General features: G+C 35.8%; 1 protein-coding gene across 1 annotated transcript; it reads left to right on the top strand.

Annotated features, from left to right (window-relative positions):
• Nucleotides 1-4,689: 4,689 nt before the first annotated feature.
• On the top strand, nucleotides 4,690-17,546 carry LOC149790247 (monocarboxylate transporter 12-like). Its single transcript, XM_089973429.1, has 4 exons — nucleotides 4,690-4,932; nucleotides 11,396-11,539; nucleotides 14,039-15,037; nucleotides 17,019-17,546. Exons 1-4 carry the CDS (start codon nucleotides 4,728-4,730, stop codon nucleotides 17,195-17,197), a joined length of 1,527 nt encoding a protein of 508 aa, XP_089829555.1. The 5' UTR covers nucleotides 4,690-4,727; the 3' UTR covers nucleotides 17,198-17,546.
• The last annotated feature ends 4,288 nt before the right edge of the window (nucleotides 17,547-21,834 follow it).

Genomic DNA, 21,834 nt, shown 5'->3' with positions numbered 1-21,834 from the left:
AAAATCGTTTTCGTAGTGAATTTAACTCTCAACACAACCACAATGGTGTTTGATAGCAATTAAGATATCGAACATTGAAGAATGTGGATTCCAAGCGTGAGATATTTGAAATTAGGGTTCATCATATATTACCAAACTAGCATGCAAGCCTGTCTATGTCACCCAGATATTCACATCCATGGTTGCAACTAATCTCACAATCATTTAAAGATTTTGTTTGAAGTTGTTACGCTGTGAAGCATGTCCGTGAGGACGCGTCTCTGATGTCTCAACACTTCTCCACGCCAACAATGTTCATTTTATCAAACTGCACGTAAATTGTCAACACAAATACAGATATTTGCATCTTCGTATTAATAGAGTCAATAAGCTGACAAAATATACACTTTTAAGCGTTACATATTCCAACTAAACTAATAAATAGTAGCTGTTACAAGTTATCATAAAATTTCAAAACATTTTTATTCACATAGTAATGAGGTCGACACCCTCTATGGCTAAGAATGAAATTGAAAAAGTCCATGTCAATCGATGTATTTGTGGCTTAATAAATTTCTAAATAAAAGAAAAACTATGGGATGTTTTATCTTTACTTCTTTGAAGAGATAAGGCAATATGATGGAAACATTTTGCGTTGCCACACGTGACATATTTCCTTATGTCTACTTAGAATAGGATATACGCTCCATATAGATCTGCTCCAAGCCTTCTGGCTGTACATTCTATGAATGGATCAAATTAAGGATCATATCTGAAAATATGAATCTCTATCTCGAACTGTGTAAGGAGGAATGGTACGACAATACAAGAGTACGTACGTTTATATATTAGTGGCAGTAGTAGTAGTCCTGGCCATAAGTGGATATCTCTTTATATTAATTTATTTTTTCATTTATCTTTTTTTTCAACAAATACATGACAAGGTAATTTGTCTTTTATTTTATTTGAACTATTTATGTATGTCGGTGATTTTTAATTTGCTTTAATGCATGCATTTTCTTATCCGTCTCTATATGTCCCGTCTGTCCATCTGTGTGTCTACTTCAAATGTGTCGTGTCTTTATAAAGGCGCCATTTAAAATGCATATAAACGAATTCCATAAAACAAAAGAAGGCTTCACGTTGCAACCTTTTTATAAATAATTTTTACTCCACCGTGGGACCATCTATTTTTATGTATAAAACACAGGCTAATAAAAACTTCACACACACACAAATAAACACAAACACACACACACACACAAATACATACAAATACACACAAGCACACACACACAAACACACTCACAAATACACAGTATATAACAGCTACTCATATAAAAGGTATACTGCTGCTGAAACGAAACTGAAAGTAACAGATCAGTGGTCGAACTTGTACTTTAATAAGTAAGCCATATGATATTTTACGTAGCCATTAATCTAATGACTTGCTGCGGAAGGATGGATTACCTGGAGCTGATTCAATATAACACAAAATGGTATTACATAGAAGAGCACATAAGAATTGAAAGCTATTTTAATAGTTTTAACACGACGAAGCAAAAAAGCAGAGTGTTGCATCTAGTTATATATTTACATCTGGGCATCACTTACACGTGTACGTTCAGCAAGGTGCTTTGTCAATAAAATTGATCTAGTATCAAGCTATTTTAAGAAGTATCGTGTTATGACGCTTTCAATAATTCTTCCCCTCGTTTGTCGGATCAAGCAGTATCATATTATGACACTTTCAGTAATTATTTCCCTCCTTTGTCGGATCAAACATTATGGTATTATGACGCTTTCAAATATTCTTCCCCTCGTTTGTCGGATCAAGCAGTATCGTATTATGACACTTTCACTAATTATTTCCCTCGTTTGTCGGATCTAGTACTATTGTGTTAAGACGCTTCCAATATTGATTGTATTAAGACACTTTCTAATATAAAGTTTCTTCTTGGAATGATGAAAGAACGGTTAAAACAAATCGAACGGGCACAAATACCATACAATTTTTTCTCATTACGTGGGTTGTCAGGATTTAAAATTCTAGTTTACTCCAATTAAAGAAGACGTGTGAGCAAGCAAATAGTCTGGCAATAAACCAACATGGCAACACAATGACCAAATAACAAACCAGCAAGCCAGCCAAACTGTACAGAGGCTAATATTACGGTATATATGCGTTCCTGTACAGACTCTTTACGTGAAAAATCATAAGATATCGTGCTTCTTGGTATAAAGTATCTCACATTCTTAGAAAGATGTTTTTACGACAGGATAGAAGAAGTTGTCGTTTTTGTGAGGTGAGTACTCCCTACAAAATAATGAAATGATCTGCCTGCATTGTCCTTTTTTCTTTTTCTCAGCTCCTCTGCTTTTGCGTTTGAGAGCGTGTGATAAACAACTCGTTTGAACCTGGGTTCCAGTGAGAATCTATATCAATGGATGTAAATATATAATAGCGAGATTGTCATTCATAATAGTGGAAAAAGATTCTAAACAAAATTGGGGGTTGTTCTTTGATTGATACAATCATTTGGATACAAAGTAAGATTTACTTCGTAGTTTCTCTCTCTCTCTCTCTCTCTCTCTCTCTCTCTCTGCATCGGTCCGTCGTCGGGAGACGATGATGTAGCTTCCGGTTGGGTGTCATATCTGCACCTTCGCGAGTGGCTAAGAGTCTGACCCTAGTGTGACAACCTCTTTTGCACTTATTGAAGGTGAAAGTAGATGCTTGTTGAGACTGTTGTTGTTTCGCCTTCCTCGTGGCTCTCTTTGCAGCGAGGTTTGTGTTTCGCGCTTCCTCGGCTTTCTTAACCCCCTGTCTGACAGCTGGGCTCCAGGTAAAGCGGTTGTCAGCGCTGCTCTCCCAGTCGTTGATGTGGATGTTGGCCGTCTTCATCTCCTTCTTGCAGACATCTTTGGAAGGCAGACGTGGTCGTCCAGTCCGTCGTGCGCCTTGTGCTTGCTCGCCTTACACCAGGTCATTGGGATTGTGGCCTGGGTCCATTCTCTTGACGTGGCCGAGCCAGTGAAGGCGCCTCTCGCAGATGATGGAGATATGCTGTTTATATTGGCGTGTTCCAGAACCTCTGTGTTGAGTGCTTTGTCCTGCCACTGGATGTGCAAAATGAGTCACATGCATCTCAGGTGGGAGCTGTTGAGTTTCCTCTCGTGGATTGCATAGGTGGTCTATATCTCCTGCTGTAGAGGAGTGTGCTGTGCACGCAGGCCTGGCAGACGCGCAGTTTGGTCTTCTCAGTGAGGATGGGGCTGTTCCAAACCCTCTGGTTCAGTCTGGCCATAACTGCAGCTGCCTTGGCAATCCAGCTGTTCACCTCAGATGAATGGAGAGCAAGCTGGAGATGGCTGACCCGAGGTATGTGAAGTTCTCAACAACTGTAAGAAGCACGACACTATTGAGCTTTCTCTCCAGCCACACAGACTTTGCCTCCACAAGGTAAATATTCCGCATAAATTCATATTTTCCCTTATAGGACAAATCCGGCTAAGAGGTCCACTTTGGGTTTAAGCAGTCCTTTTTCTTTTTTGTTCTCTTAGAGCGGGAAGCAAGGGCAGGCTGTGGCGGGTTTACCCTATAAATTTTGAGCTGTAGGGTAGGCAAAAGGACCAAACTTTCTTTATCATTTTCCATATAAAGAGACAGATAAATACAAGCAGGTCCCCATTTAAAAAAGCCGTTTCTCACCCTTCCTACACCACCAAACCCACCAACAACGCAAACATTAGATATAATCAAGTATATTTGTATCTCTTAACTATAAATTCTCCCCGCACCCTCTCTATCAATCAGGGTCTCTAGAGAGCATGTCTAGACTAAATGATATTAATTAGAGAATTGCTTACAATGGCGATCTAATTAAATGGAAATAATGCATGAACATCAAAGGTGTATGCTACGTGACTAGCGTGAAGCTTTGACAGGCTTTCGACCTCCAGTTGTAGTAAATTTGGTTCTACAAAAGCTGCGATATCAACTGAAACTGCAAAGGCTGCATGGGACGTACTGCCAGGCAGTACGTCCCATGCAGCCTTTGCAGTTTCAGTTGATATCGCAGCTTTTGTAGAACCAAATTTACTACAACTGGAGGTCGAAAGCCTGTCAAAGCTTCACGCTAGTCACGTAGCATACACCTTTGATGTTCATGCATTATTTCCATTTAATTAGATCGCCATTGTAAGCAATTCTCTAATTAATATCATTTAGTCTAGACATGCTCTCTAGAGACCCTGATTGATAGAGAGGGTGCGGGGAGAATTTATAGTTAAGAGATACAAATATACTTGATTATATCTAATGTTTGCGTTGTTGGTGGGTTTGGTGGTGTAGGAAGGGTGAGAAACGGCTTTTTTAAATGGGGACCTGCTTGTATTTATCTGTCTCTTTATATGGAAAATGATAAAGAAAGTTTGGTCCTTTTGCCTACCCTACAGCTCAAAATTTATAGGGTAAACCCGCTTGTTGTCCAAAATATTTGTAACGTAAAAATAAATAGATCAGAAATTTGCACTCAGGTTACGGGAGTAGTAAGATTCAGAAACGTTTGTTATTATGGTTTCCTCTTCCTTTTTCTTTGCTGTAACCGTTGTATCAGCGGATCTCTCGCATATCTGCACCTCATATTTTAAGTATGGTCTTTAAATGTTAAAATTCAACTATGTCCCTTCTTATAGCAATTTCAGCCTTAAAGTTCAGACGGTAATAATATTTTGAGAGGTCTAAGATGCTATTAAAATGCCAGGAGTGGTCAGATGGTGGACTGTGGGGATATGTTGTGCTGGTGTCTGCCTTTATGATCCAGGTGATAACCTTTGGCACAGCTCAGTCAGTTGGAGTGTACACCGTAGAATTTTTGGATTACTTTGAAAGCAGTGCTGCTGCGATTTCCCTGGTGGGATCCATCAATGTTGGCATCTTTTTGGGAGCAGGTAAGAATTGCACTGTATCTTACATCAGAAAATTCAATCATATTTCAAAATATATCGAAACAAATTTGAAAAAAATTGAACCCGTAGGGTAAAACATTGAATATAACAGTGCATTTGTTTGGTTGTTCTGTCTGGTAATACAGTGTTAAACACTGTTAATAATAGCCTTCGCGGCCACTTGCAACACCAACTCACCTTTGCAGTGACTTATACTGTCCGACCATGCAAAATAAATGCACAATACTGTCACTTCGGGCTCCACTTTTTCCTCTTCCTGTAACAAGACAGAGACTCGTTCTATACTATTAAGGACTATGGTGCAGTCCTAACACACTTAAGTTATCAGAATCCTACTAGTTGCTGAGATCCTCACCATCTGATCTTATCAAGTGTTTTGAACTGATAAGAACTGCACCGTGTTCCTTAATGTCTAAATGGAGCCTTTGTGTATTTTGTAGGCCTTGCCAAAATCACCTTATGAACCACAGTGTTTGGCTTCTTTCGAGAACCATACCATTAAAAATGTCCACTTGCTCTAGTTGGCATCCGTCATGAGACCATTAACCTCTCTCTGAAATGGCAAATTTAGCAAGACGATAGTGACTGACATTGTAGTATTGTTATGCATTTTATTGTTTGGCATTTTGTTTTGTTTTCTAGGGGGATGATTGAGTGGGAGGAGGGGTTTAAAGCAAATATTATAATGTAATATTTATCTGTCGCTGCTGCGATATTCCCTCCTTCTAGCCCGTTCTGATTTATCACAAGTAGTTTGGGTCGAGGTATAAGACGACTGCACTTTGCATGTGTTTATGGTGCGGGAATCGGACAGAGTTTGTATCCCGCTTATTCTGGACTTTCAAGGATGTTCGATATTATGAGGGATGCACTTTTCTGATGATGACATGGGTAACTCTCTCTTGAAAAAGGCAGGAAAGGCATGAATGACAAGTAAACATTTTTGAAGCATACTAAAGAATCAGTTTGCTTCGTTCATCTGATATAAAGCGACGACATTCCATGTGACCATGTCCATTTGGTATCAGGTAACAATGACCCTAATCCTTGTGCATTCCATGTGAAGATTGGCATCTGATAACAGGTCACAATAAGCCACCATTTTCTTCTCATGTTCTAATAATAGTTTCCATACAATACACTCTCTTTTTATTTGATCCCGTTGGTAATTTCAGTTCTGATTCTGAACGTATGTAATTGGAAACAGTTCGACTATACATTAGGTTCAAGTCTATCAAAAAGTATTGAAATATAAGATTGTAAGTAAAATGTATTAATTTAAACATTCACATTAGCTAATCAAATTTATATTTGCAAAGAAAGTCAATTTAAAATATGTTCATATGTGTTATGTTTTTTTCTTCTCCATTTCTAATGAAGACATATGTAATGTTAATAATCCACTTTTATATATCGTTTTTGTGTTGTTATTCCATGCTAATTATGTATCAATGCCAAATTTATAACTAAGGCTAGAGCGTCATTGTGCAGTTCACGCCATGTTATTGATGTCTTTATAATCTTGATAGCCTATGGGTTTTAAGTCGTAAATAGCTGACAGTAAAGTCAGATTTTACGTGTTGGAGATTGCATTTAGGAATTTAGACAGTATGGTGATATTCGTGTTGGACTGAAAACCTTGCATTTTGATATATCATAAGATGTAATAACTGAATTGTCACTTGTCAAAGTTCACAATGGCACATTTTATGTCGAAGTCACCTTAAAATTAAAAAGTAAACAAGGTGAAGGCAGATATTTTTTATAAAAATATAGACGTTTGTCACATTACACGTAATTATCTAATTTACCGACAAAGTATTAATGATTTGCGAGTTTAAATGGCCTAAAGCAGAACTCGAATATGAAACACGATGACAAGTAAAAATTTCCCTACTAAGGGATAAGTCGCGTTTAGATGAATACATTACAATTCACACTCCCTTTTCAATTAGTTGCGTCTCCACGTCTTGATAAACTTTTCAGCAACTTTAATGTTTGCTACTTAAAACGGACCTGCATTCGTACTCTCCTTATCTTTCTTTGCACAAATTTTCTGTTTGCCTCTAACCTGACCATAAACAACAGAGATGATGTGCATGTTGATCCTGTAAATATATTCCCTTCACTCCTGCATCGTACCTTAGTCCAGTATAAATATACGTCTATAGTCATAAACTGAAAATATAGCGATTACAATTATATATATATATATATATATATATATATATATATATATATATATATATATATATATATATATATATATATATATATATATATATATATATATAATGTGTGTGTGTGTGTGTGTGTCCTGATGATAACCATACAAATTACTAAGTCTCACAGCGATCTGCTGAACACTACAACTGTGGATGCAGACACAAAATTCTGTCATACATTACATCCAGCTGTAAATAAGAAATGCTTCATACATTACATCCAGCTGCAAATAAGAAATGCAATAATACTTACAAAAATCAGGGGTGGGCAAAGATTTATCAGTATGCGCATCTTTAGAATAACTACAAAGCAAACTCATAGCCTAACTGTGCAAGCAAGATCGTGTCATAATGTTCATCAGGCTAAACCAAAACAACGGCAAAGGAACTGTTACACAGATTGCTGGAGCAAAGTGATTGGTCGTTTTGCACATTTTCCGGTATTACCCATAATGTTTATAAAGTTGTACAGCAATCCATTAAAACATGACGAATGTTTCCGTTAACAATATTGTGCCATACATTACATTGTTCTAATAGACAAAAAGAGCTTGAATCATTACAATCACGAGAAGCTTCGTATATAGTCAATGCAATATATTTATCTGAAATTTGACATTCAGTCTTAATTAAATAGGTTATAATACAATGATAGTGTCCTCAGTAAAACAAATTAAGGAAAATGTTATTACGTGCCACATAATGCCATGGAGAAACGGGATTTGCTAAAGATACCTAATGTCGCCATATGACCACAAAGATCCTTTTTGATCAAAGAAGATCACAGCCCTCATCTGATATTTAATGGCGAAAAACACTGTCTGAAAGAACTTTTCATACATTTGGCACAACTGCAACTGCACCCACCTGTCAGCCACACCTACGAAATGGTCAAACACAAGCCTGAAGTGATTAACGATGAGATTTAATTAACAACACATAGCTTAGATTCTTAGACAACCGACCATATTTGCCATTCACGATAAGACCTACATATTAGATATGTAATTACCAGGGCCGTCATAGTGGGAGACTATAGTGAAGATAAAAATCACTTTTCTGGCTATTTACATGAGACTTTCAGACATTTATATCATTTATACAACAATATATATATATATATATATATATAATATATATATATATATATATATATATATATATATATATATATATATATATATATATATATATATATATATCACAACGTTCTAAGTGTGATAGTAATAACATATGTAAATATTTAAGAGCTTACAGCAACAACTTTGCACACTATAATTAGTTCTCACATATCACACTCACTATCATGTATTAGTGAAGATTGTATTGTCAGTGAAAGCTTGTACGCATTAGCTCTCTTATATTAAATGTAGGAGAGTTATTGCACTTATTTACATCAGTATTGACATCTGCACAACTAAAACCATTCGCATATGTACACGTCCGTGAACCTCAACATTTCTTTTCTTAGCGGGAGGACTAGTTCCTGGGCGACAGTTTAGAGTGGGTTTCATAGCATCTACCACTACAGAGTTTGATGATGGGGCCAACTTTGTGCATACAGATAAATTAGTGTACCTTCTTGATTAAGTTCTTGCATTTATTCAGGTTCCTTGCATGCTGTATAAATATCTGGATGCCTGGAATCATGAAATTTAGGATGTTTAATAACGATCACAAAATCCTTATCAAAAAAGTGGATCGCCATGAGCCATATTTCACGCTTAACTGACATTGGATGTAATTGTGTGGTTTAAGTGTATTTCGTAAAGTTTATTCATGACAGAGTCATACAAAATATATACGATTCAGCCCTGTTATTATCAGTCTTATATCAAAAGAAAGTTAAAGCAAGCGATGCAAATTATTTTTACTGATTTAGGTTTTGTGTTTGCATTTAGATTATGAGCACAAAGACTTTTCACACCCTGTTTTACTTCTTAAATTATCAAACATGGTCAGGGACCTCTTATCATAAAAACAGAACACTGACTTTGTTCAAAACTACGAGCTCGTTCTCAAGACTTTATTAACGTCAGAGTCCTCACACTAGTTGGCTGTACGCATCTCTGTACCACGCTCTTACAATGAAATGCCATTCTGACCTACAGTTCATATTTCACTGGCATATGACAAACTTTTCCATTTTGATCATGACCACATAGGATTTTCATCTTTTTTACTTCTAAATACTACTAACAGACCTGGGACCTTGAAACGTGATGAGAAGATACATCTCGATAAGTATTATTCTTCCTATTTAGCAGTAGGCCAGACAGGGCTATATTTTATGCGAGGCTGACTTTGTTTAACATTTGTGCTTATCGCTAATTTCTTAAACAAAGTGCATGCTGGAATCAATAAAATGATGATGATATGTGTCTCCGTTACTATAACAACCTTTCAACAAAATTCATTCTGACCTGTATTTCATCTCTGGCTTTGATTAAGTTTCTGTAATAGCTAAAGACATTTTAAACACGCGCCATGCAGCTGTACACAGAAGCGCTGCAAGATGGCGAGTGAGTGCGTCTTGATAAGTTCTATCTTTGAATGAAAATATAGAGGAAATATTTTATGCGAGGCTGACTTCGTTTAACATTTGTGCTTATCGCTAATTTCATACACAGAGTGCATTCTGGAGTCATGAAACGGATAATAATATATATCTCTGTTACTATAACACCCTTTCAACAATGTTCATTATGACCTGTATTTCATCTTTGGCTTTGATTAAGTTTCTGCAATAGCTAAAGAGATTTTAAGCCTGGGCACGCTGTACACAAACGCATGCAACATGGTGAGTGAATGCGTCTTGATAAGTTCTATATTTGAATGAAAAGCAGTATTGTAACCTATATTTGACGCTTCAGTTACTTATATTAAAATAAATGTTATGCTGGGTGCGGTCTCATGCCTCGAAATTGATTCTAGCAAGGTAGCATTTTGCTACTTATAGCAAAGAAATTCCTTGCGAAAAAAAAATGAAGTAAACTGTTATTGCTAATGATAGTTTTCGTTCACATTTTAGTTATATTTAGAATTCAATTCGACATAGAAAATAGACTGATTTATGATTATTGAAAATACTACAACTATCAACTGCTGCTAGGACTGAAAAGGCTAGTTTTGTGCCCTGAGTGTATGTACCTATCGTAAAACTTGATAACTGGATGCGTTCCGGTTAGTACTACAAGAAAGAAAGATCACTGGAACGTATGACCACTTATATTTCTTCATGCTTTATACATCCAAGCCTTCCTGGTAGATTCAGTCTGAGCACTGTAGCTGGAAGTAGAAAAATATATGTTTTCAGTGGTAACGGTTCCTATTAACGAATTGTGTAGTTTAACTGTGTATTCTGTGCGTAAACGAATAGACTGCTTACTGTATTCGTTCTCATGTGAGCCCTCGCGTATATAGACGAGTCATAATAATTATTTATGTTCTAACTATCTTTGTGCTAATTTATTCACGGCAAGGGTGCTCAAAGCTTCTGATTTCCAGGTGAAGCCTCACCTTTCGTTCCAATAAAATCACGATAAAATTATGTTTAAATGAACAGTGCTTGAACTACTGGATTGTTCCTATCACTCCATGGTTACTCAATAGTAGGTGAATTTAATCCAGTACAATTTTGCTTCTAACGGTAGACAATGATATTAGCTTCCTATGTCATCTTAAGAGCAATTATTTATGTTAAAAACAAAATACAGAGGTAATGTATGGGTTTTAGCAAGTTAATAATTGTGAAGCTACTTAAAATGATACAAAATGTTCTTTTCGTATATTGGTTATATGTATTCTATGCACTCTCACAGCAGACAGGTATGCTGGCTGACCGTTTTAATGGTATGTAAGCACAATCCTGGCTATAAAGTGCTAAATAAAAGGCAACAGGTTGCATTGTGAGTAGATATTAAGCTGAACTGTTAAGAGATACAATTGGAACATAAAACTTAAATTAAAAAAGGTGACAGAATTTCGTTGTCATGATCATTATAGTATGAAGGTATTTTCTGCTTTACCGTTAACATTCGCAATAGTCAGAACTATGTAGAAGTGGGATAGATCTGTGTGTAATCGCTCTGTACTGTACATTTTTTCAGGAGTACCAATGCTTTTAGAAATGATCTTATCATTTTCTTAGATACAACAACTAATGTACCATACAATTAGAGGAGTTAGATAATTATATATTTTTTATATTCTTAAACCAGGACCAATAGCCGGTTTCCTGATGAACTATCTCAGTCACAGACAGGTAGCATTGATAGGAGCAAGTATCAGCTCTATTGGACTCACCTGCTTGCCGTTTACTCCAAATTTGGAATACATGTATTTCTTCTATGGAGTCCTAACAGGTAAGACGAAAAGAGTAGGAACACGTCTATTAAATAATGCTAACAGTTGTTCAGGGTTTTTCAAGTAATATAAAAGGTGGGTCAAATGACTTGTACTAGATCCTCTGTGTGTGTCCGGGGGGGGGGAGGGAATTAGAAAGAACAAAGGGTCACAAATATCATTTTCTGTTTCTCGTGTAGTCAAGACGTGCAAACACACATCATTATCTCAAAGCACTCATATCATCAAGGTATTCATTAATGCAACAAATATTCACTTTTCCAAGCATTGTCTATTTTGAATAATCCACTGTATACTCCGACGACAGAGTGTTTTACTAAAGTTTCGATGCTTATTAAAGAAGCAGTGTCGACTGTTCAGACTACATTTATTTTAATGTACAAGGAAGTTGTAGAAAATCATTCTATAGTCTGAGACCTACATTTTGAGAGAACATTTACAAACTGGAAAAGGAAAATAGACATCCCTGATAATTACAAGATATTATTCAAACTTGTGAACTACTTTAGTTTCTATTATGTCTATAAAACAAATTATTAGATATGTGTTACTTATGCCTGCAAGCACGTTGCGTTATGTTTCCATTTATAATTAAGTTCTAGAACAATTACTAATCTGGATGCCCATAACAAGTTGTTATAATTGCTTTGCAAGTCAACCACGAATGAGTGATGCTGGGTAAGCTTTAATGCAACAAATAGTTATAGGTGTGGTTTCTTTCAAGACGTCTGCTCTGTCAACAGGGTTCAATCTAGGATTCAGATATATGGTCCCAATAGCCCCTTGATGCCTTTTGATTGGGCCAGGTTTGGTTTTGAAAGGTCGGTTTTTGCGAGAATTCGATTCTTTAAAAGTAGAAATAAATTATAAAGTTTGTCTCTGCTGTTATAGATGAGAAGAGCTTGTGTAATGGCCTTTCTTATGGCATATCGGCGTTAGCACAAGTTTGATATCGGCATTTGTACTAAACTAATAGACGTATTGACATCAAACTTTGCATGGACATTCTTCTCATGATGTTTTAATTTTGGTAATTGCTATAATCAATAACCTTGTTTACGTTACTCAGCTCTGGGTTGTCGAGCACTGAGTTTACCATACATATTGCCTTTTGTATTATAGGAAAACCTATTTATATATTAAACCAATATAAACCTCTTCCATTTGGTACAATGCATGTCCCAATTATGAAAATAAGCCTAATCTTTCTCATTGGAGTTTGCAAGCTGGTTAAAGACGAATAAAAAGTAGTTCATTTAGAATGCAAATTTTAGCATTTGATGGCATAAAACAGTATCTGTTACATTGTTCAGCAATACGTTTGCTGATGGAAAGCATACGTTTTGTCTGTCCAATTCAATTAAACAGGGGTCTAAATATTAAGCGAGCAATTATTTTCATTATTTTTTGTTCTGTTTTATGAACACAAGCAAAGTTGTTCCCAGTATCTTGCTATCTTCTAGGTACAAAAACAAAATTTCAAGCAGCAAATTGATTAATAATAATAATAATAATAATAATAATAATAACAATCATGATAATGACTGACCACCTTAGGGAATACAGTGAAAAACATGTCGTTGAATAGTATTGTTAACAGAGACCACCTCTCTTCAGAGACCAGATTGTCAATGCACAGATTTATTGATCATTATTTATTATTAAGACCTGTCATAAACCCACCAATCTTGAGGTAAGATATTGTTTTGTCAGAAGGGTTGTACCTTGAAAACATGTTCTATTCTTTTGTTATGAACAATACAGAGTATTCTCTGTTTATTACCGATAAAAGTAACACTTGGTTTAATGGCTTTGATTGAAATCATACGAAGTTAATGCCTCCAGAATGAAACATTGAAAATAATTATCTAATATAATGGCATTCACAAATTTTAGGCTTTACTACTGTTATTTAAAAAAAGAGACAGTATAAGGTTAACTGTGATGTTATTGCTTCCGAACAAGTCGTCAAATATAGAGAAAAAAGCTGACTTTCTGTTAATGTGGTTAAACAAATTGCATTGAACCATTTAATCTTTTTGTAGACATCCGATTTTAGAGAAATTGTCCTAATCATTCTGTTGATCTTATGTATAAAAAAAAATATGCCTTGAATCTGTTAGCGTAAAGGGACCTCAAAGAACACTGTTCTCAAACAAAGTAATTTAAATATACATGACCTTGAATATTTTGACTTCAATACGTTTTCTTAACTACTCAAACATTATTGGGATTTAGCAACTGTCAACAATAGTTTAATAATTATTAGGGTTGTATAGTGTTTTGTATTAATAAAAACTATTGTCCTACTTGTAAATCGTATTAACGCTATTTATTTATTTATTTATACAAGTTTAATGACAAGTTTGCAAACTAGTTTATAACGTTATTATATGATCTCACCAAAGATAGGAACATATTCTTACATTTCGGCCTAATTGATTATTCGTTGATTTGAATAATTATATTAATTTTATATAGTACCTTTTTTGTTCCAGGATTGGGATATAGCTTGCTCTTTGTTCCATCGCATGTGCTCTGTGGTCTGTACTTCAAACGTCACCGCAGTCTAGCTACTGGAATAGTAAAAAGTGGCGAAGGTGTTGGTTCCACAGTGTTTCCATACATAATTTACATGCTGATCGAGAAATACGGGTGGAAAGGTTCTTTTTTCTTAATAGCTGGTTTAAGCCTGCACAACTTTGTGTTTGCTGCATTGTTACGCCCCTCACCAAAACATATTGAAATCGAAAAGGATGAGGAGACCACTCCCAATAAGGTAGAACTATTAGAAACAGAAAATGAATCTTTGGAAATGAAACACATAAAGTCAGAGGGTATCCATATCCATAGTAATTCTGAAAATAAGCATTTAATGCATGTGAGAAACCTTGATGATAACACACCAGAATTGTTGCAGGGTGAAACACACCTTCCAGACATTACAATTGAAACTGTCACAGAAACAAATACTATACATATAGCTAAGGATGTGGTAGGAAAGAAAATTTATTTAAAAATTAAAGATCAATTGAGAAAGGTTTTCACATTTGCATTCAGTATTTATTTCATAAACAATATTTTCTGGAATATGGGTTCTTCCACTGTTTTTCTGTTTAGTCCGGAATTTAATACAAATGCTGGTTTGGAAAAAGAGGATGCAACTATTGTGTTCATGCTGATTGGAGGTGGTACGTGTGTGGGATGCATACTTGGAGGACTGCTTGGGAACATAACATGTTGTAACAGGATAGCAGTATATGTGGTTGCTAACGTAGGAACAGGGACCCTGACCCTTTTATTTCCTTTGACATTCCTCCACACTTTTTGGGGCCTGCTGATTTTGAGCTTGCTGTGGGGTTTGATGTTTGGTGTTATCCTGGGCCTCTTGATGGTTGTAACAGCTGACCTTTTGGGAGCAGAGGCCCTTGGGGATGGATATGGCTACCTCATGTTAGCAAATGGTGTTGGATGCAGCATAGCGCCGCCTCTAGCAGGTATGTAATACAGACAAGCTATAGTTATGAATAGTGTTATAATTCATTTACATATAACCGAAACAATAATCATAGCTTTTCATGAATTGATTTGTCTGTCGATGTTTAATGGTGGTAGACGGGGTAATGACACTTTAAACTCTTTAATGGTTATACGTTCTCAAAGACAAGTCATCTTAGTATAGCAGCTATGGCCTGGGCAGATGCCAAGCCCTTGGTGGACACAGAGTATGCCCGCTGATCCAGGGAGACATACATCAGGTATCTGTATCGTAAAAATGATTGGAACAATATCAACTCACCTACGAGAATTGTTATATATGAGAGATGCTGCTCTCCAGTAGGTTTGATGTTGTGACGCTTGTTTTGGGAGTTTTCCTTCCACATATTTTGCCAAGTAATAATAACATCCCGTTTTATGTAATATATTGCACATTTTAAAGCCCAATATGCATTTCCAATATCTGGTGTGAAGAAAGATACTATTGAAAATATGTAGTAATTATATTTGTTCACATACGATCCACATGTCTTACTTTGTAATCAAAGAAATAGCACATAAAAATATCTTTATTGTATTCTCAACTTTTATTTTGTGAATCAGCATATTTGGGATATAATTTCGAGGAAAAGAATAGGTACTGTGCTCAATTTTATTCAGTTTTCTTTGCATAAGACGATGTCATTATTTGCCAAAATGATCAGCAACATGCCCATTGAGTGTTATTTTATCTTGTCAATTTAGTATATTCTTTATATTTTTACTCAGTTACTAAGTACGTTATAGCATTTTATAATAAAACATATTCAGATCTAGTACGGACACAAATTACGTTTTATTTATGAAGGATCCATTAATATTTAATATTTTGTACGAAAGTACCAAATTTGAACGATTTATATAGAAAATAAATTGATCGGTTTGCCCATTGTATTATGCTTTCCACCAGTAAGTTTGATGTGAAAGTGTTTTTTGTGGATAAAACAAGATTATGGCGTTTTAAGTAATTCTTATATATTGAATGAATGTATACATTTTTGCATTTCATATAGTCTATGCTTTTATACGACCACCACAACGTGCATCATATTATCGTGTCCATCGGTCGTTCCGTCCGTTTGTTATCAAATTCCGTACTCAGTATAACTCGAATTCTCAATCATCTTCATTTACGAAACAGGTGGATGTCTTGAATTAAAGTCATGAAACCTATCCATGTTGGTGTGAAAAAGTGTATGGTCAAAGTTGTTGTGACGGAATGAATGACATTACTTTGGCACAATAACATTAGTTGTAGACGACCTGCCTTGACCAAAACTTATATATGGTTTGTACCAAAAGTATAGAAGAGGCCTAAGGATTTTGGGGTAAAAAAATCAAAGGCCAGCGATATTGTCCCCGAAGGAAAATTTGGTTACGCACAATCCTTAACCAAAACTTTACTAACAACGTGCAAATGGGGTAATAAAAGATACATAGTGGTATGGACCTAGAGTACAGATGTCACGAACGTGGTAAGGTTTTTAGGAAGAGAAATGGTTTCTGCTGCTTAATGTTTCCAGTCCTAAACTTTGGCCAGATGTTCAGGTAACTGGGATCTGCTGAGCAATAATCTCCAGAGTCAGCCAATGTCCTACCTGTCTGCTGAGCAATAATCTCCAGAGTCAGCCATGTCCTACCTGTCTGCTGAGCAATAATTCTCCAGAGTCAGCCATGTCCTACCTGTCTGCTGAGCAACAATCTCCAGAGTCATCCATGTCCTACCTGTCTGCTGAGCAATAATCTCCAGAGTCAGCCAATGTCCTACCTGTCTGCTGAGCAACAATCTCCAGAGTCAGCCAATGTCCTACCTGTTCATTCACAGGGACCTGTCAGCACATGGATCGAGCAGATACGAAACGTTTTACAGTATTCATGCTTTGAATGAGTGAAAACGTTTCAACAATTAACAATATATTGCTTCCCTTTTATGCTTTTCAGGTTGGTTGCTGGATTTAACTGGTGAACTGGTACCAGGGTTTCTGTTGGCTGGCTTGATAACGATACTTGGGGGCCTACTGATTACTCTGATTCCACTGCAACGCAGACTGTGTCCAATCAAAGACAACGCACATCAGGAAATCCAGCTGAGGGTTGAGATGTGTACTAAAGTGGACTAAATTATCTACTAATGACCTGTTTGTGCACGGTGGTCATCTCTTCTCTGTAACTTTTTGAAGATCATTCATCATCAAGATATTTCCCTCAATCGTTTTGCAAAAGAGCAATATTAGTGATTTTATTTCATTGGCGTGTCCGTCATGTGTCATCCATCAAGATTTGCTGTGTTATAATTGTTCGACTGATCCATTGTCAACCACATTTGAGAAATAGCATTATGGCACTAAAGCCTTTACATTTTGTACATATCATAACGTTTATACATTAAGTAAGGTAACTCTGATGAAAAAGTTTTTTTTTAATAAAAAAAACCAACATTTAATTGACTCCTTAAGAAACCGCCCTGACTTAACAGGTTCTGAAATTTATCTAAGTGATGCCCGTATATCGAATATGACCACTGTTTGTAAAGTAGAACAATCTTTGCATGACCTCATCTGCAAAGTACATCCAGCATAATATGACCTAATTCGACAGAAGTCTGTTTTATAAAGAGGCTTCTGAAACTGCTTAAGCAGTGTCCACTTGCCATCAGAAATGGTCACTGCTGCTAAAATTACCTAAATCTTTAAGCATCTTCTTTGCCAAAGGTCAACCGACTTTGATTAAAATTGAAAGAAAGAACTTTCACAGAACTATATTTTACTGATGATGCCAGTCTGCCAAAAAAATATGGATGTACTTAATACAGTTTAAATCCTTTCAATGAACTGAACTGCAAACAAAAGGTGACACTCTACATCACAGACACTATGTATTTAAGATTTAACGGTTTTATAAATAGTTCTCATATATGTTGCAGCTCAATATGTAGGTGGTGAAGAAAGAATTAATGGAAAATAATTATAATTAATTAAGTAATTATATTAGTTCATCCACATGTCTTACTTTGTAATTCAAAATAGCACGTGAAAGTATCTTTGAGTTTGTTCAAACGAAGTCAGTTGACCCTAAAATATCAATGCTTTAACAAGCTCTTCTCTAAATGAGATTTGACGGAAAGGACCTTCGCTATTGAGGTTGAACAAATAATCCTGATTGCCATAATATGACCACCATTCCTAGAGTTAGAACCACGACTATTTCAGAAACAAGTTCAACATAATCTGACCAAATCTGACAGAAATGATATTGCAAGAAATTCGTACAAATTATGTCAACCCCAACAAATATGGCCACTGTAATTAAAAATAGAAACAACTTGAACCAATTATTTTCATTCGTAGTATAAGCAGTCAAAAGAATAAAAGAAACCTTTCTACAAAAAGCATCCCACTGATTCCGGTTTTACATGTTTATACTTTATCAGTTATATGTCATAAAAGAAGGACATTTTGCACAGAAATTGCATAGAAATGTAAATTTGTTTCCACTATGATAAGTGTTCTTAATTTGGATGCTGTGTGGTCTCCTTTTGGAGGGATTTCATTATTTTCACAATCTATTGCATAATGTCTATTCTCCGCTACTAAGAAAAGTGTGCATTTTTTAATAATAAACGCACTTTCTTTATTTGGTTCTTCTGACCGTTTGATTTCGAAAGGTCATTCATGATAATTAAAGAAACATAATTCTAATTACAATTATGAGAGGAAATTAGTATGAACAGTTACCTCCCCTTATATAGTGTGACATCTTTTGTGTAGCCATTCAACTAATATGGAATCAATTTCAGCAGAAGTTGCTGATCAACTGTAATTGCTGAAATAATTTTCTAAAATATTTCATGCATTTTTGAAAATGAAATCTATTCTCTGATACGAAATAAAAAGAAAGAAAGACTTAAAAGTAATTATATTAGCGTAACGCATCTGCACACCTTTGATTTTGCAATAAAACCGATTTATTCGTTATTTTACCCTGAGCGAAAATTAATTAAAGGGAACAAGTATATCGCAATGCACAATTATTGCTTATTACTTTATTTTAACAGACAACTAACATTAACATTTAGCATTTTAATATTTCTAAATATAGATTTATTATATACACTGGTTATATTTTTAGGTTTGCAACGAATCGATAATTGAACAACAGTTACACACTAATTATTATTATTATTCTGATGATGATGTTCTTGTGTCTATTATCAGGGCAACAAGATACCAATTCCCTCTATATGTTGCCCAGACTGCATCACCAACATTAGACATATATGGATTGGTGTTAAGAGTGCCACCCTGTAAGAATATATACCGATATATGTCATGGATATTTTTACAGACATACATAAAAGCAACAAAATCTTTAACTCTGAGTATTTAGACTCACCATCAAATCCAATGAACAGTCTCTGATACCAGCCAGGGCAGCAAATCAATGCATCCTTGCTATGTGACACATATGTTTATGTCATACTAAATTGGTACATCAATACAGAGCCCAATAAATTAACAATTACAAACTGAGTGAATGACATCACATTTAAACAAAAAAACAGAAATATTCAGCATACCTCTTGCACATATCTGCCATTTTTGCAGATATGTCTGCATGACAAGTCAGTATGATTGAACAAAATTGATATTCATAGAAAGAGACTAGTGTACAATACTATAACATCCAAATGGGATACAACTGTACGATAATAAAAAAACAAATCAACATAATCAAATGTTACAGCATGAATTGCCAGTAGTGAATGGGGGCTGCTTAGCTTCAATGGAAATCCCAGCAAAAATGTCGTGGCACATTTAGCGTCAAGACTTTAATTGACCCCCTGGGCGCGTTTAGCGTCAAGAGAAATTGAACATGGATAATATTGGGTTCTATCTAGCGACAAGGGAAAGTTTAGTTGTTGTGTATGGACAATAGGAATGGAACAGGCGAAGTGATGTCACGGTACTGGAGATTGCTAACAATGTAGCAAGGTGCTGACCTCAATTAAGCGGAACACTGGCAACATTGTTGCAAGTGGCTGACCTGAATACGCGCTACCCTCGTTATAGACAAATACAGTAGAGACAAGGCCATATATAACACGTAAACATAGATTGATCAACATCAATCTATCACACAAACAACTATACAACAAACTTAAAAACATTCAGGCAAGAAAGACAATCTTTTCGAGACACATGAGTGGTTCTTAAAATGGGCTTTTGAATTTCATCTATTTTCATACAAACACCAAATATACTATTAAAACATGGGAATTAGAAAAAACAAATCTAATATCAACTATACACACGGAAGGAGCAAAAAAACAAACCCCAAATATACTACCCACATAATAGAAGAGGAAACAACAAACACAATATCTACTCTACACACAGAAGTGAAGAGTAAACAACCCAATATCTACTATACAAAATACCACAATATTTACTGTAAGAAAACTAATATCTACTATCCGCATCAAAGTACGCGCAAGAATAGAAAAACACTACTATCCACAAACGTACGCGCACGCATATAAACACACATTCTACTATCCACCCAGAAGGGAAGGGTAAAAGAAAACCATTCTACTATACACACACAGGAAGAAGCAAATAACAAACCCCAAATATACTACCCACGCAATGGAAGTGGAAAAAACAAACGCAATATCTACTCTCCACACAGAAGGGAAGGGTAAAAGAACCGATATCTACCATCAAAAATACCCCAATATGTATTATCAAAACCCCCAATATCTACTATCCACACAAATGTACGCGCACGCATACAGACCCCAAAATCTACTATCCACACAAACATACGCGAACGCATACAAACACACACGCACACACCACAGAAGTAAGAAGAAAAAAGTAATCACAAATATACTATCCGCACAAACGTACACGAATGCATACAAACACACACTCTACTAGCCACACAAGCGTACTCGAACGCATATAATCCCCATATACACTATCCACACACGGAAAGGAGAAGAAACAAACACTATACTTACTATCCATTTACGGGAAGTGGAAAAACACAATACTTACTATCCACATAAACCTACATGCACGCATACAAATACACGCTACTATCGACACAGAACGGAAGGGGGAAAACCCCATAATATCTGCAATCAAAAATAACCCAATATTTACTATCAAAAAACCCAATATATACTATCCATACAAGCTTACCTGCATGCATATAAGAACATACTCTACTATCCACACTAACGTACGCACACGCAAACAAACGCACACAGTTCTATCCACACAAACGTACGCGCACGCATACAAACCCCAAAATCTACTATCCACACAAACGTAAGCGAACGCCAACAAACCCCGAATATTCTATCCGGACACGGGAAGGAGAAAAAAAAAGACATAACATCTACTATCCAAACTCGGGAAGGGGGAAAAACACAATATCTACTATCCACACTAACGTACGCGAACGCATACACACACACACGCACACAAGTGCTACTACATTGGGTGACAGTAGACAAGAAGTACTTTAGTCTGGAGTGTTTTGAGAGATGGGCAGACAGACTTAACAGTACAATGGAGAGAGAAAGAAAGAACGGTAAAAACGTAGGACACCATTTTTTGTTTAGTTCTATTTTGCGGTATTATAGAACAAAGATAATTAAGACAAACACACATTCTAAATGAGAAATGTTCGCTGTTTTCATTCATTCATCAATTTTATAAAAAGGTAGTGTGATATATATTGTCGACTG

The sequence above is a fragment of the Sinohyriopsis cumingii genome, chromosome 10 (assembly GCF_028554795.1).
Source record: "Sinohyriopsis cumingii isolate HCF-2022 chromosome 10, ASM2855479v2, whole genome shotgun sequence".
NCBI lineage: Eukaryota > Metazoa > Mollusca > Bivalvia > Unionida > Unionidae > Sinohyriopsis > Sinohyriopsis cumingii.
Note: the sequence above shows the minus strand (reverse complement) of the source record. Positions and strands in the feature narration are given on the sequence as shown.